The 14,533-nt window shown below is 33.4% G+C and overlaps 2 protein-coding genes across 2 annotated transcripts; one reads left to right on the plus strand and one right to left on the minus strand.

The window, feature by feature from the left end:
* Positions 1 to 220: 220 nt before the first annotated feature.
* On the minus strand, positions 221 to 676 carry LOC145628320 (S-protein homolog 74-like). Its single transcript, XM_081680603.1, has one exon. The coding sequence runs from the start codon at positions 674 to 676 to the stop codon at positions 221 to 223; it is 456 nt and encodes a 151-aa protein (XP_081536729.1).
* Positions 677 to 7,273: 6,597 nt separating this feature from the next.
* Positions 7,274 to 14,533, plus strand: LOC145629468 (inactive beta-amylase 4, chloroplastic-like). Its single transcript, XM_081682075.1, has 10 exons — positions 7,274 to 7,583; positions 9,661 to 9,789; positions 9,876 to 10,125; positions 10,523 to 10,743; positions 10,816 to 10,893; positions 11,016 to 11,175; positions 11,713 to 11,966; positions 12,248 to 12,317; positions 13,243 to 13,311; positions 14,028 to 14,533. Exons 1-10 carry the CDS (start codon positions 7,390 to 7,392, stop codon positions 14,172 to 14,174), a joined length of 1,572 nt encoding a protein of 523 aa, XP_081538201.1. The 5' UTR covers positions 7,274 to 7,389; the 3' UTR covers positions 14,175 to 14,533.

Consider the following 14,533-nt stretch of genomic DNA (forward strand, 5'->3'; position numbering starts at 1 on the left):
AAAGAAGTTGTAACGTCTGACATAGCTAGAAGTAATCTTGTTTATCACAAATTCACAACCATAGTGATGGAATTATTTGAATTAAAAAGAAGAATATTGTTTACCAAAAATTGCCAAGTTACATATGTTTTGTTGCAAGATTATTATTGCAATATGCAAATTTATTATCCTACCCAATTAATAGTTGGTTGTCATTTCAATCTTCGAATGAATGCATAGCCTATTGTGGGGATGGACTAGGTGATCCTTGTTGCTTCTCATCATTCCACTTGTGACAAAGCACAGGGTTGCCAATTTTAACATCAATAACATTAATGCCTTGATCTGTTATACTCCAAGTGCAATCTTTATAATTACAATAATGATAAAATTGTTCTTTCTCTGAGAAAACTTTACTAGATACATAACCATATCTTGACCAAATATTGCACCAATATAAGGTTGATTCAAAAATATTTGGAGTGAATTTCCAAGTAAATGTTTCCTTGTTTTGAAGTATGCTATCCCCTAAATCATCATCCTTTGATTTGCATTGATATCTCAAAGGGAGATTATCAGGCAAATCATTCTTTATTGTAACATGAGTATACCAACTATTTGGCCATCCTAAGATGACTTTGTATTGGTTTGAAATGACTATTGCTAACATGATCATTACCCAAGAAAATCTTTCCATTTTTTTTTTTTTTTTTTTTGTTTTGAGAATTTTGTTTAGCAAGCTCTTAATAATCTTTATAAGTTAATTAAAATGATTTAGTAAGGGGTATATGTTACTTGTTCATATATATCATTGATTAAGTTTATTTTGTATGGTGAAATATTGTGTAATTTCCTACTTTCACTCTTTGATTGCCCTTGGAATTTGGAATAGTCACTACCTTTGACATGCATTTCTAAAAATAATGAAGGGTATATTTTTGTACTTTTATGAATCGTAAATAGAACACATGGATTTAGCCCATTGAGGGTTCCTAAAATGAGATAATCTAGTTTATCACGACTTCAACACACACATACACACGCATTTTTTTTAAGAAAAAACAAATATAATTATTTTCTCAAAAAAAATTAGATTAATTTTAACTAATAAAAAGATTAAACTATAAAGTATGTGATATTATTAATGTTTTATACCTTCTAATGTGTCAAAACTTTTTTAAAGTCACAAATTCTATCTAATCGGCTCATTCTAGTTGATGATACTCATTCCATCGGGGTTTTTTTTTTTATTTGTTCCATTATAATTTGCAAGATTTTCGGAGAGTGAAAAAGTATTGATCAGAAAAATAATGGAAGGAGTGTGGAACCCAATTTTCGTAGTTAGAGAGAATAGGTAAAAAGTACAACTTAACAATTAAAGAAAAGTAATTAAGGCGTGTTAAAAAGGAACGTGTGTGGAGTGCCTAGTATAAAAATATATCCCCTTAATTTCCACATACTAACTTTGTCGCAATTAATAAGAATCAGAGATGATACTATGATACGGAATATATAATTATTTAAATTTAATGGAAAATGTTATACATCTTAAATTTACACTTGAAAATGTTATACATATTAAATTTACACTTGAAAATCGTAAAAAGTTAAGAAATCATCAAAATATAAACACTAATTACATTTATTTACGCGTGTTTTTGTCATAAAGTCCTTATTTTATACAATTTCTAATAGTATATTTTCAATAGTATATTTAACAATAGCATTACCCTTATATTGCCTAATTGATACTCCGTAATTATTATAACTCAAAAATATTTAACGCTTGCCAACAAAAATAAAATCCAACCGAAACCACCCAAAATAGGCGCAAAACTTAACGGAACGTTTACCCACCTTCTATAGCCGGTAGTCAATTTTACAACAACGGCTACAAAACCTGCTATAGCCAGTCACCTCGAAACATTACACTTCAACGGTCACCTTTATATTTTTTTTTTTTAAAAACCTAATTCTTGCACACTTTTTATTGAATTCTCACTATATATAAATCTCTCATTTTTCATCCCAACAAAAAAACAGAGAAACCCCCAAAAAATCATTAACCAATCTTTCCCATATTTTCTAACGACAAACATTCCCAATTATTACTTCTTAAATTCTGAAAATCAGTGGAAATATTGTTTGATTTTAATTTCCCAATTTAGAAATTGAAAATGCATAGATTTTTAATTTCAGTTTTTGTTGGGTTGATTTTATTATGTAATTTGATTACTCCATCAAATTCACAAATTTCTCCTTCTCATGCTCCTTCTTCATCACCCACTTCACTCCCTAAGATTTCGAGATCGCCGGCGATTTCACCGGTGCATTCTCCTCCGGTGAAATCTCCGGCACATTCTCCGGCGAAGTCTCCTTCTCAGTCATCCCACATTGTTTCGCCTTCGCCTTCCGAATCACATTCGACAATCTCACCGTCTCCGGCGAGTTTTCCGGTACATTCTCCGGCGACTTCACCGACATCATCGTCTCGTAGTCTCGTCCCTCCAACACAGGCACCGGTTTCTTTGCCACCCGTGATCGCCCCTGTTTCTCCGGTGGTCGGAAGTACACCTCCGGTGAGTTCTCCGGCGGAAGTTCCGGCCGTCGCTGAGACTCCGGCGGAAGTTCCGGCGGTTTCTGAGGGGCCGGTATTGGGAATCCCATCGAGTTCCGCGCCACCAGCCGAGGCGCCTTCCGGGATTGTTCCCTCGGTGGCAAGTTCGCCGGGAGTGTTATCGCCCGAGGCGGCCGAGGGACCAATGCCGCTTGCTGATGACTCTGGAGCAGAGGCTAAGTTTGGGGTTGGAAGTATTGTTTTGAGTGGAGTGGCTATTTTGGTTGCCATGGGTGTCTAAGAGATTATTAAGATATGGTTTTAATTAAATTTTAGTTTTAGTTCATTTATTTATTAATTTGTTTATGTATTTATTTTTGGTAGTAGAGATTTATTAGTACTATTATTATTATTAGTACTTCTATTATGATTAATTGATTAGTATTATGAGATATGATTGTTTTGATTGAATGTAGAGTAGTATCATTTTATTATGATGAAATTGATTGTGAGATTAATCATTAAACTCTATATGATTGAAATTAAAACACTTTTTTTTTTTTTTCTTTAAACGTTTTTCATGTCAATTTTTTTTTTTTTTTTAATTTATTTTAAATAACAGTTAATTTTCCCATAGACTTTGGGAGGTAGTTGAGAAGATTTTGGAGATTGAATTGTTCCAAATCCAAAGGAAGTCCTTGTATCATTGATATTACATCATACTTCATGATTTATAACACTGGCTTAGGCCTTTTTTATGTTTGTGTTTGTTTGTTTGTCTTTTGTTTTTAATTGGAGACTTTGGTTTACGTTTACTAATTTATGAGTAGGTTGAAATAAAATGCACCATGTACATGATGAGCTAAGCCGTGGGTTGGTGCGTGCGTGCGTGCATATTAGTTACGAGTACATTTCAACAATTCAACATGTGTAATATATGCATCTCTAGTCACTTAAAAGTCTCATATTCTTATGTAAGTGTATGGGGGAAGCATTTGATTTAGAGATAAAGGTTTTTGGAATATCAATCATTGTTTCGCCAATACTGTATATATGGAGCAATACTTTTGTATATGTGTTTTATAGTCATTAACATCAAATTGTTGTGTGTGGTACGACATGGTGATTAGAGAACATGGTCATGGTTAGAGGTAAGAGGTCACATAATTATACTACATATAATTTCACTTCAGGATTGCATAGGATTGTTTGATATAAAGGGGTCGAATTAGATTTTGGTACAATTAAGATGCACAGTCTTAATGAAACTTGTCAAGAAGTAAAAATATGTAAATATATGTCTCATAGATTTTTTTTTGACAGAAAGAGTGGTATATTTTAAATTTGTTTTTTTCTAAAAATTTAAAATCTCTTTTAATACTTTCGAGATATTAATTATGTGACCAGTGACTTTGTTAAGTGGGTTCATTATCGATGACTTTTGTGGTATAGATTGTCCTGAGTTTCTATTATTGATTGAATTTAAATTAATGAAAGCCTTATAAAGATGCATAAATACCTACTCATTACTTATTTACTTTATTTCTCTAAATTAGGACCAACCATGCTACTTCATGCATCCATAATTCCATATGCTAGCATGTTACCAATGTAATATGACTGTTACGGATCAAGTAATACTTTACATGTAATACATATGGACGATTTTAAGTTGTAACATTATCCATGCATAGTCCCACAAAATATATGTACACAAAAGCATACAAGCTAAAGATTTTTCTAGTTTTTTTATATAAGGCAAAAGAGTAATGAATGCCATAAAATAATTACAAGTAGAAATATTAACTTGAAGTAAACATTAATTACATCATTTGACGCGTGATTTTTAGCATCCAGTCATGCACTTCCAAATTAATACCATATTAGGAAATATTAGGATTATCTAATGTTCCGGAGACGTTCGGTAGTAAGATCCTTTTTATAAATATATACTCCGTATAATATAAGGAAAATATTATACATAGCCCATATAAGCATTAAATTTACACTTGAAAATCGTAAAAGTTAAGAAATCATCAAAATATAAACATTAATAACACTGATTTACGCGTGTTTTTGTCATGAATTTCTAATTTTATACAATTTCTAAGAGTATATTTAATGCTTATATATAGCCCTTAGGGCTACATATAACATTACCCATAATATAATCATACATTAATCATTAACAAGCTAATCATTTAATTAAAGCAATCATTAAGTGTACCATGGAGCATCATGGGAAGCTTCAATGTAGGACCCAATTAATGAATACTAATTGGAAAAAAAAAAAAAAAAAAAAAACCAATTGAATGATTTAGCAATGCCCATACTTTGATTGCTTGGTGCTCTGGCAAACAAAAATTAGGGTTAGATATTTTTGTACGAGTATTTTGTTGCATTGCATTCTTATCCTTTGTGGATGACTACTTCCACGTTGGATTTTTGGTACCAAACTTAAGACTTGTTCTCTTCATATGAAATAAGATTATCTTGCTTGATTCTAATAAGATTTGGTTTGATTTGATTTGATCTGATTTAGTTTGGTGTTTAGAAAGCCACAAGGGCGGATGGTGAGAATCGATCCTAGGGGAGCTCTAACCACTTGAGCTATCCCTCACTCTCATGGGATCTAATTAGGTTCTGCTCATTGTCTACTTTTCAAATATACTATTTTGTATAAAGTTTTGTTTTGTTGTTTTTTTTATTTTATTTTTTATTTTTTTTTATTTTATTATAATAACACGCAATTAAAAATATTTAGCAATAAGTAAATAGAAATTAAAATATCTAGCTAATTTGGTCTAATACAAATATTTCTAGTTAGGTTTGATCTGATTTTGACTAGAATAAGTAACAGGTATTGGAAATTAGTTAAATAAAACTTGTCTTTATATCCAATAGCTCTTAAATTGATTCGTAATTTAATAGTAAACCTGAATTTTAGGATGTATTCATTTTTTCTTTAAATTCACTTATATCTCTATCAAAACTTACATTATTGGTCACGATCGAACTTATATCACCTTCAATATTTGTGTCTTTGCGACCAATTTCCATACGATAAATAGGCCAAATTGAATCAGCGTAACTTCTCTAATCAACAATATCGACAATTATGCTAGAGAGTAGATACTTTAAACTACTAACCTATTTTTAATTGTTATTCATAACTTTAAAAACTTGTTAACATTTTCTAATGGAAATTCTACATCATACCTCTGAGGTATTGACTATTACACGTTGTGCCCCTACCTTTGAAAAGTTCCTCGCTGTAACCTCAAGCCTCAAGGTCCCAAAAGTGATTAAGCTGTACCCCTGTCGTTATCCTTCCGTTACATGTTGCCGTTAGTGGGGCCCACTTTACACCTATTTATTTTTTTTTCTCGATTTTCGTGCTAAAAACGTCGACATTATCGACATTTTTTAGCGGGGCCAAATTGAATCAGCGTAACTTCTCTAATCAACAATATCGACAATTATGCTAGAGAGTAGATACTTTAAGCTACTAACCTATTTTTATTTGTTATTCATAACTTTGAAAACTTGTTAACATTTTCTAATTATATGAGTAGTTTTATACCTTTTATGGTGTATAGTAGGAAGTCGAGTAGAGGATGTAGCATCCAAATGCATACAAATTCTTAAATAGACCTGGTTCACACTAATTTATTGTAGACCACTAACATTAGAGAAAGTATGGTTGTTTTATTAATAAAAAAAGGGTCACTATAATTAAAAAAAAGTCACTATGTTGAAATAAAAATCATTTTGGTAATATACAGGCCTAAGTGGTTATTTTTGTAATGAAATATTTTATATACTGATCAATATGAATAATAAAGGCCACTAGGATAATAGCGTCGTATTTCAAGTTCACAATATTATTAAACGTTGTAGTAGTTTTAATAAAGGTTACTATGTTAAAAATAAGGTTACTATGTTAAAAATAATGGTCACTATATTCAATATAATGTCAGTCGCGTGTGTATAGACCTCGGGTCCACAATAATATTATTGTGGACCAGGTCCACGCAAGTCTTTTTGCCAAATGCAACAACAGATAATATAACAATACGTATTAAATTATTGCATGTGTATTTATTCGTTTATATATATGAGCTGTGAACAGTATAGGTAGTTATCCCTCGTGTACTCATAGACATTTTCAGTAGCCAAAAAAACAAGGTGACAAATTATACGTAAAAACTAAAATATGCCAACTACATACTTTTTTTTTTAGCAGGAATATATGCAAAATAGATTTTAAAAAATAATGAATTTTCTTCACTATTTTCCTTAATTTTTTTTAATACAAAAATCATATTTCACCATCCTTTTTTAAATCTACTACTCCGTAGCATACAACTAAAAATGACTTGCTATACAATGTGCTCCGTCTACTACAAACATTTATACGATAGGAAGTACTCTCTCACTTCCGAGGTTGAGGTGATGGAGTAATGTTATCGTGCTTAAAAATGTTGTCGTATTACTTTAATCAAAGGGAGTAGAAGAGATCGACTGAAGACCGTTGTATACATCGTATATACCAGTAAATATACTTTGTACTATTATACATATAAAAATACGAAGTAGATTCCTACCTTTAAAAAAATAAAATGAATAAAAGATCCAGTGATCCACAAAATACCTGTAAATAAAAAAATATAATAAAAAAATTCTGTTTAAGAAAGATTAAAAGAGGCTTTGATTTGAGAAGTTGCCCATAAAAGCTTGGAACCCAAATCTTTCTTCCACACTCTTTCTCTCTCTAAAAAAAATTGCCCACTTTCTCTCTATAAAAAATTACCCACTTTCTCTCTCTAAAATCCTTCGAAACTCCTCCAATAATGGCGGGTGTGCTCTGCAAATGCACCCCAAAACGAAACTCATACGGCTTCAATGAATTGCTCTTTGGTGTTCGAAAGGGTCGAAATGGTTTCCGTACTCAACGAAACGTTTCTACCATTGTTCTTCCCCCTCTTTTAAAGAAGAAGTTCTTCAAATGGAAATCTGTAATGGGCAAGAATTCTCCAGTTTTCAGGTCTACTTGATTTTCAGCTCATTTTAGTTTCAATTTTGATTTTACTACTGTTTTAGTTTTATGGGTATAATTTGTTGATGATTATTTAGTGTTAATTTTGGATTATTGATGAAATTATTGGGTTTCTTGAATTATTGCATGCTTTCTTGATCATTAAGTTGAATTATTTGATTGGATGATTTTGGGTTTTTATTTTAAGTCATTGATTTGATGTGGGTTTTTTTTTTGCATTTATATTATATGTGGTGCCTTGATAATGTATAATATGATTTAGTTACGAAATGTTTATCGGAATGTTAAGGGTTAACTACAATCATTAATCGTATTTCCTAAAATGGTAATTATTTCGGGTTTTATGACAAAATCACGCGTTGATCTGCGTTTAATATGAGCTGAACCTTGGAATTATCTGTATTGATGTTGCCTTGATGTAAAATTGTGAAATGTAGTCATTAATACTAAACTAAAATGGGGTTTTTTGGTTTTCTTGAAATGATCTTTAATTCTTGGCTAAATATCCAAGATTAATAAATGAGAGTTATGAGTTTAAATCTGGTGTTGGAGGGTCTTTTTGGTTTTCTTGAAATGATCATTAATTCTTGGCTGAATATACTGATATACTATTAGGGTTAATCTGAGACTGTAAAGATTAATATGATCAGAGGGCTCTATTCTGAGAATGTGAAGAGTAGACTTCAATTTTATATCTGGGTTTTTGAGGGTTCTATTTTCGGCAAAGTGGTGTGTAATGATCGATCGAAGTGAAGTTACATAGATGACATGATCTTGTGCGTACTTGTCTTTTTGGGCTGTGGCTATAGGCTAGTTTGTCAACTAATCCATTCCACAATAAGTGTCTCTTGTGGCTGGTTTAATCACGTTAAGGAGTTAGGGTGTGTTCTTTTCATCGTACGTGGGTTTCTGAGGGTTCTATTTTTGGCAAAGTGGTGTGAAGTGATCAATCGAAGTGAAGTTGATCTTGTGTGTACTCTGTCTTTGTGGGCCTGTGGCTATAGGCTAGTTTGGCAACTACTCCACTCTAAAATAAGTGTCTTCATGTAAATTTCTCTTACATATGTGTACTAATATTTAACTTAATTCATTTGAACTTATTGCCCCAAAACTTAATTCATATGAACGTACTGTAATTGTGAAGCAAGCTTTGGTAGCTCTTATTGTCACTGAATTGTATGGGACGTATTAGCCCTGAACTTAGCTTGGTAGAACAAAACAAAACTTATATATGTAGTGGTTAATTAAGTGGAAACAAGGTGAGGAAATAGAGCCTTTATCTTTTTTGTCTTGTTTTAAATTTGATTCTTGCATAGGTATTAATATATTAATTTGCTAGTAAGTAACTTAATTAAATTGACTAGTAATGTTGATGTAACCATGAAGAAAGTACTGTATTTTGGATTTCATAACTCAGAAAAAGAGCTCACTAGTACAGCAGCTACAATCTTTCAACTGACCCATTTTGGAAATATTAGCTGTTATTTAACTTTTATACAGGGGATCTACATGACTGAAATAGAGTTTTTTCCATTAGGGCTTTATCCATTTTCTAAGAAAGTGTTAAATTTAATAATCAACATTCTTTCCATGAAGTTATTTCATACATTTTCAGCAATGTGCAAGTGTTGGTCTAGTACATGTCAATTTTGTTCTAAGTTTCATACAGTTACAAGAATGTGCTTGTATGTAATGCAACTATGTTTTACAAGATATTTGCATTTTAGCAATTACACTTGCACATGTTTTAAGCCGACTTTTTTTCTAAATCCAAGCTGTGAGCATATCTCACTTAACTTTCAGTCCTTCCTCCTTCCCTCTTATTTTAAATTTTTTGTTCCCATGTAGCCTTGAATGTCAGGCGTCTTTACTACAGGTTTGAGCAGTCATGTAAAAGAAATATGTTTGCCCTTCCTCATTTCTGGTTTAGATATTATAAATACATGTGTTTTAATGGTCACAAATTGAATGAAGTAGGTATAAATAGTACGTGCCTGGTACTTGTAAAGCTAGTTTGGTCACTTGTGATAAAAACTAATTTTATCCAGTGATCTACATGTTACAGTATGGATGCCCGAGAGAGGTCAAAGTCCTTGATTTTAAAGTCATCAAAGCAGAAGAGAGTGCCTGTTTTTGTGATGATGCCCGCTGATTCCTTTAGCATTGATACTCTTGGGACTATAAGGATTAAAAGGTAAGGTCCCCCGCCCTAGTATAAGATTTTATTTTATACACGTTCTAAACAAGTTTATCAGTGTTCCTTATCATTGCCTTTTACAGACTCAAGGCTTTGTCCGCTTCTCTAAAAGCACTCAAGGCGGCAGGTGTCCATGGAGTTGCAGTTGAGGTTTGGTGGGGAGTTGTGGAACACACTTCTCCTTATTCTTATGATTGGTCTCTTTATGAAGAGCTTTTCAAAATGGTATCTGAAGCTGGTCTGAAGTTGCACATTGCATTGTGTTTCCATTCAAATGCTCGCTTATCATCCCAACATAAAGGTTCTGTGAGCCTCCCACTTTGGATTCAAAAGGTTGCTTCACTTCCCCATTAAATGTTGCTTGACTGAAACTTTGTTTGATTTTAGCTGTTTTGAAGAAATGTTTAATGTCATCTAGTTTGTGGGAGATCCTCTTTTATATTATCATATTTCTCATGTCATTGGTATCCATTGGTGGACACGTATAATATTCTCTACTTATAACAGTGTGATTTTGTGATGGTGTTGTCCTATTTTTGATGATTTGCCTTTTCTCATTTGTCATGGCTAATCTGTTTCCGTTATGTGTTGGATTTGTCTAGTTATCTTTTCGTAATGTCAAAGATCATGCGGATACAAAGTTGGGAGGTGATATCAGCCTTGGGGGTTTTAATTTCCTCCTATGCACAATTGTAAATATATGAACCTTATTTCTTTGTCTTTCCCCCAGATTGGAGCTATCGACAGGGACATATTTTACCGAGATCGGAGTGGGAATTTCTGTGACGATTATCTTACACTTGGAGTGGATGAACTTCCTTTATTTTGTGGCCGTACTGCTCTCCAATGTTATGAAGATTTCATTTTTAGTTTCCTTGACAAATTTGACTTGTTAATTGGTCACGTAATTGAAGAAATAAGTGTTGGTCTTGGTCCTGCTGGTGAACTGAGGTGATATTTTTGGCTCCTTGCCCATAAGCATCAGCCTTTTGATTCCCTTAGCTTACACGAGACTACTTGCAGGTATCCTGCTCATCCATCTGCTGATGGTCGGTGGAGATTTCCTGGAATCGGTGAATTTCAATGCTATGATAAGTACATGTAGGCCAATCTTTCAGCTTCCAAAACTTGCTATAAGCACTTTTGAATAATGCCTTTTTTTTTTTTTTTGGGGGGGGGGGGGGGGGTAAGGTAGAATGTTCACTTATGCAATGTTATTGCAGGATGGAGGATCTCAAGATAGCTGCTAGCCAAGAAGGAAAACCTCAGTGGGGAGAAAATGGCCCACAAGATGTTGGAAGTTATAATAGCTCTCCATCTGGAGTACCTTTCTTTGAAGCTGGTCATAAAAGTTTTCTTTCTGACTACGGGCATTTCTTCCTTGTATGTACTTCTCCTGAAAGGTCATCTCCCTTATTTATATGTGTCAATATCTTCGAAAGAAATTCTTTATGCACTCTACACATGTCGTCTTGTGCTACATCACGTGACAGCATAGTGTTTGAGTGTTTGCTCTAACAACAAGAATGCAAGACATTTTCTGGGGTACAAGTAAATTTCATTTCTTCAATCTAGGCTTTGTAAGCATCACCGTTGACATGGTGGGAGTTCAAAACTAAAGACTAGAGGAGTTATTTCTCTTATTCAATTAAATAATGAGACATTCTTCCAGGAAAATTATTTAGTTGCCAATCTCTTTTTGCTACTAATAGTGTGTCATTACTTGGAGTCTAGTATTACTAGAAAATTGAAATGGGGTTTTAAGCACTGCCGCAGCTGGAATTGAGTCACACTAATAAACTTAAAGAATAGCTGGAAATACCATCAAATGCTTTGGTTATTGATGAAAAACTGAAGTATCCACATGTTTCTGTCAATTGTCAAGAAAATCTGATGTAATTTTTTATTTTTTATTTTTAGGACTGGTACAGTGGTAAACTGATTCATCACGCAGATGCAATTCTTGGAAAAGTAGCAGATATGTTGAAGAAATATCAACAAGATGATAAAACATCTGTGCTACTAGTGGCAAAGATTGGTGCAATACATTGGTGGTACCACACATTGGCGCATGCTGCTGAACTTACAGCTGGTTATTACAACACCGCTCAGAGAGATGGCTATGATCCCTTAGCTTTAGTGCTGTTTCGTCATGGTGCAGCTCTACACTTATCGTAAGAGTTCTCCTGTATATACCTTTGATCTTTTACTTAGAATTTACCCCTATCCTGAGGAAATTATGCAAGTCTATCAGCATAATTAATTGATACCCATGTTCTTAACATCTGATACTTCTCCAGTTCTCCCTTAGTTGTTTGGTGAAGTTTCTAGAGGAATTGCTTGAAAATATTTAGTTTTCTGAATCAGTAATAATGCCACTAATCTATCATCAATCCATTTTTGGTTAAGCTTTACTTTATAATCTATGTGCTTACCCTTGAAAGATTCTTTTTAGGTGCCTTGAAATGAGGGACCGTGATACACCACCAGGTTATTTTTGCAGTCCAGAAGGATTACTACAGCAGGTAAACATATCTTTTTCCATTTCTCTTCAAGTTATTTTGCCTGAGTGCATCTCCATGTTTCTCGTAATCTGCTTCCTGCCTTCTGTTGTGGAAAGTTAAACAAAATGCCTATTTTTTTTCTTTATATATATATATATATATATATATATATATATATATATATATATATATATATATATATATATATATATATATATATTATTCGTTTATTTTACAAAAATCCCTCTTAACTTGTAGAACAATGCAGACCCCCCCCCCCCCCCCCCAACACACACACACACACAAAAGAGTAGAAAACCCCTTTCTTCTCAAGTACGGAGTAGGTACTTAGCTTGTTTGCATTGGTAAGCTAGACCAATCTCAAGATCTTCACTAATTACTGAAAGGCAGTGTGGATAGCTTCAAATGAATTATAACACTTTTTTTTCCAGAACCAATGACATCATTACATACTCCAGTTCTTTCGTTCACGAGATCTCGTAGTCCATTGACTTATCTTTTTGAGCTTATTGGCAATGTTCTCTTTGACTAAGGATTGTTCTTCAATTTGACCATCTTAGTTTCTCACTGCTATGACTTTAGTTTCACTTTGATGAATAATGATGTTTAAGGAATGAAATAAGTGAGAGAATAGCACTAGCATATATTTTGTGAATAAAATCTTGTAAGATTTGGCTCATAAAACAAATTAATTACTCCCAATTTTAGCATCGCACTTGCCTTAGGATGGAATCTTGATCTATAAGTCATCCTAGATAGGTGTTAAAATGCACTACTCATCAAGAAGGCTTATTGAGTATAGACATCTTGTTCTGTAAATCAGAGGGCCTTGCAATATCTTTGTGCGGGAATAGTTCAGATGCTTTTGAGTCATTGCATGGATTTGAATGTATTAAGGCCTAACAATATACCATTTTGAATGTAGCTTCAAGCTGTCTCGAAGAGAAGGACTATAAGTTTGACTGGAAGGAACTGTGTTGACCGCTGTGACAAGGTAAACCATCTTGCTTCAAATAAATGCTTAATTTATTGTGCATGTGTGTGCAACTGCACCCATTGTGATTGGGGTGGAGTCTTTGGCTCTATGACAAACTAACAGATCCACTATGTTGGTGTTGCTGCAAAGTAATGTCTTTAGTACTTCTAGTCGTTCCAGAGTCCTAGGTCTTAAATGAAGGGAAAAGGAAATTTGAATGTTGCCTCTCATATTTATGATTTGCATAAATAGCAAACTACAGGATGTTTGTAGTTGTCTAAAATGCTCTCTTCTTTTACTTAAGGAGTTATTTTGCATTAGTACTTGCTGTCTTGTTGATATGATTGTTTGGATCTGACCTTGTGGTAGGTAGGAATTGTGGGCTTATTAACCTACAAGTTCACATGCTGTTTATCCCGTTTGGTCCCAGCTCGGCTGTACTTTTATCGAAATCTAGTCTTTTAGTACATAAGCTGAGCTGCCTGGATCAAAATTTTGGCTTTTACGAGTGTATTTATTCCCTTCTAATGTACTCCTGATACAATGTTAGAGATCGTAAACCATTAGGCTGGAAATTGTTTATATTCATTTATTCAAGAGTCGAGACTCAAACTTCTGCCTCCTGACTTGTTTTCCCCTGCTCTCTCTCTCTCTCTCTCTAGCTTTTCTTTATCTCCAACTTATATTCAAATCTATTGCTTTTATATTTAAAAAGATGAAACCTCATTTTGCAGGCTGGACTGGAGCAAATACAAACTAATTGCACAGAGGCAGAAATTTTAAGATCGTTCACTTATTTCAGATTGAGCAGCAGCTTTTTTAATCCCGAAAAGTGGCACAACTTTGTTCCCTTTGTGAGAAAAATGAATGCTGAACAGTGACACACCATTCAACCAATCAATCTTTTGTTGTTAAGGAATCAAATCGATCATAGAATAGCTTTCACTGCCCTGGAGTTTTTGTCAGGCGGGGTATTTTGATGGTTGTTCATCATACTGACTTCATCAACTTGTATTCTTCATTCTTTACAGATGTAAATACTAAATAGCCCTCCAATGTCGGAGTAGTTACAGCTCTAATTGTTCTATAGGAAACTATCAGCTGTTTTAGGGTACTTAATATACTCTCTTATAGATGTATGGAGTATAATCTCCTTATGTAATGAAGCAGACTACTGCGTCTGCATTACACTTAGCCTTATATACGGCCTTACAGGAAAAAGGTTTGTTTTTGTCAGTCA

The sequence above is a fragment of the Chenopodium album genome, chromosome 4, assembly GCF_948465745.1.
Source record: "Chenopodium album chromosome 4, dcCheAlbu1.1, whole genome shotgun sequence".
Taxonomy (NCBI): domain Eukaryota; kingdom Viridiplantae; phylum Streptophyta; class Magnoliopsida; order Caryophyllales; family Amaranthaceae; genus Chenopodium; species Chenopodium album.

Coding starts and splice junctions, on each gene's coding strand:
- LOC145628320 (XM_081680603.1), bottom strand. CDS start 676: ATGGAAAGATTTTCTTGGGTAATGATCATGTTAGCAATAGTCATTTCA.
- LOC145629468 (XM_081682075.1), top strand. CDS start 7,390: ATGGCGGGTGTGCTCTGCAAATGCACCCCAAAACGAAACTCATACGGC. Junction 11,176..11,712: donor ACTACGGGCATTTCTTCCTT/GTATGTACTTCT, acceptor TTTTATTTTTAG/GACTGGTACAGTGGTAAACT. Junction 11,967..12,247: donor GGTGCAGCTCTACACTTATC/GTAAGAGTTCTC, acceptor GATTCTTTTTAG/GTGCCTTGAAATGAGGGACC.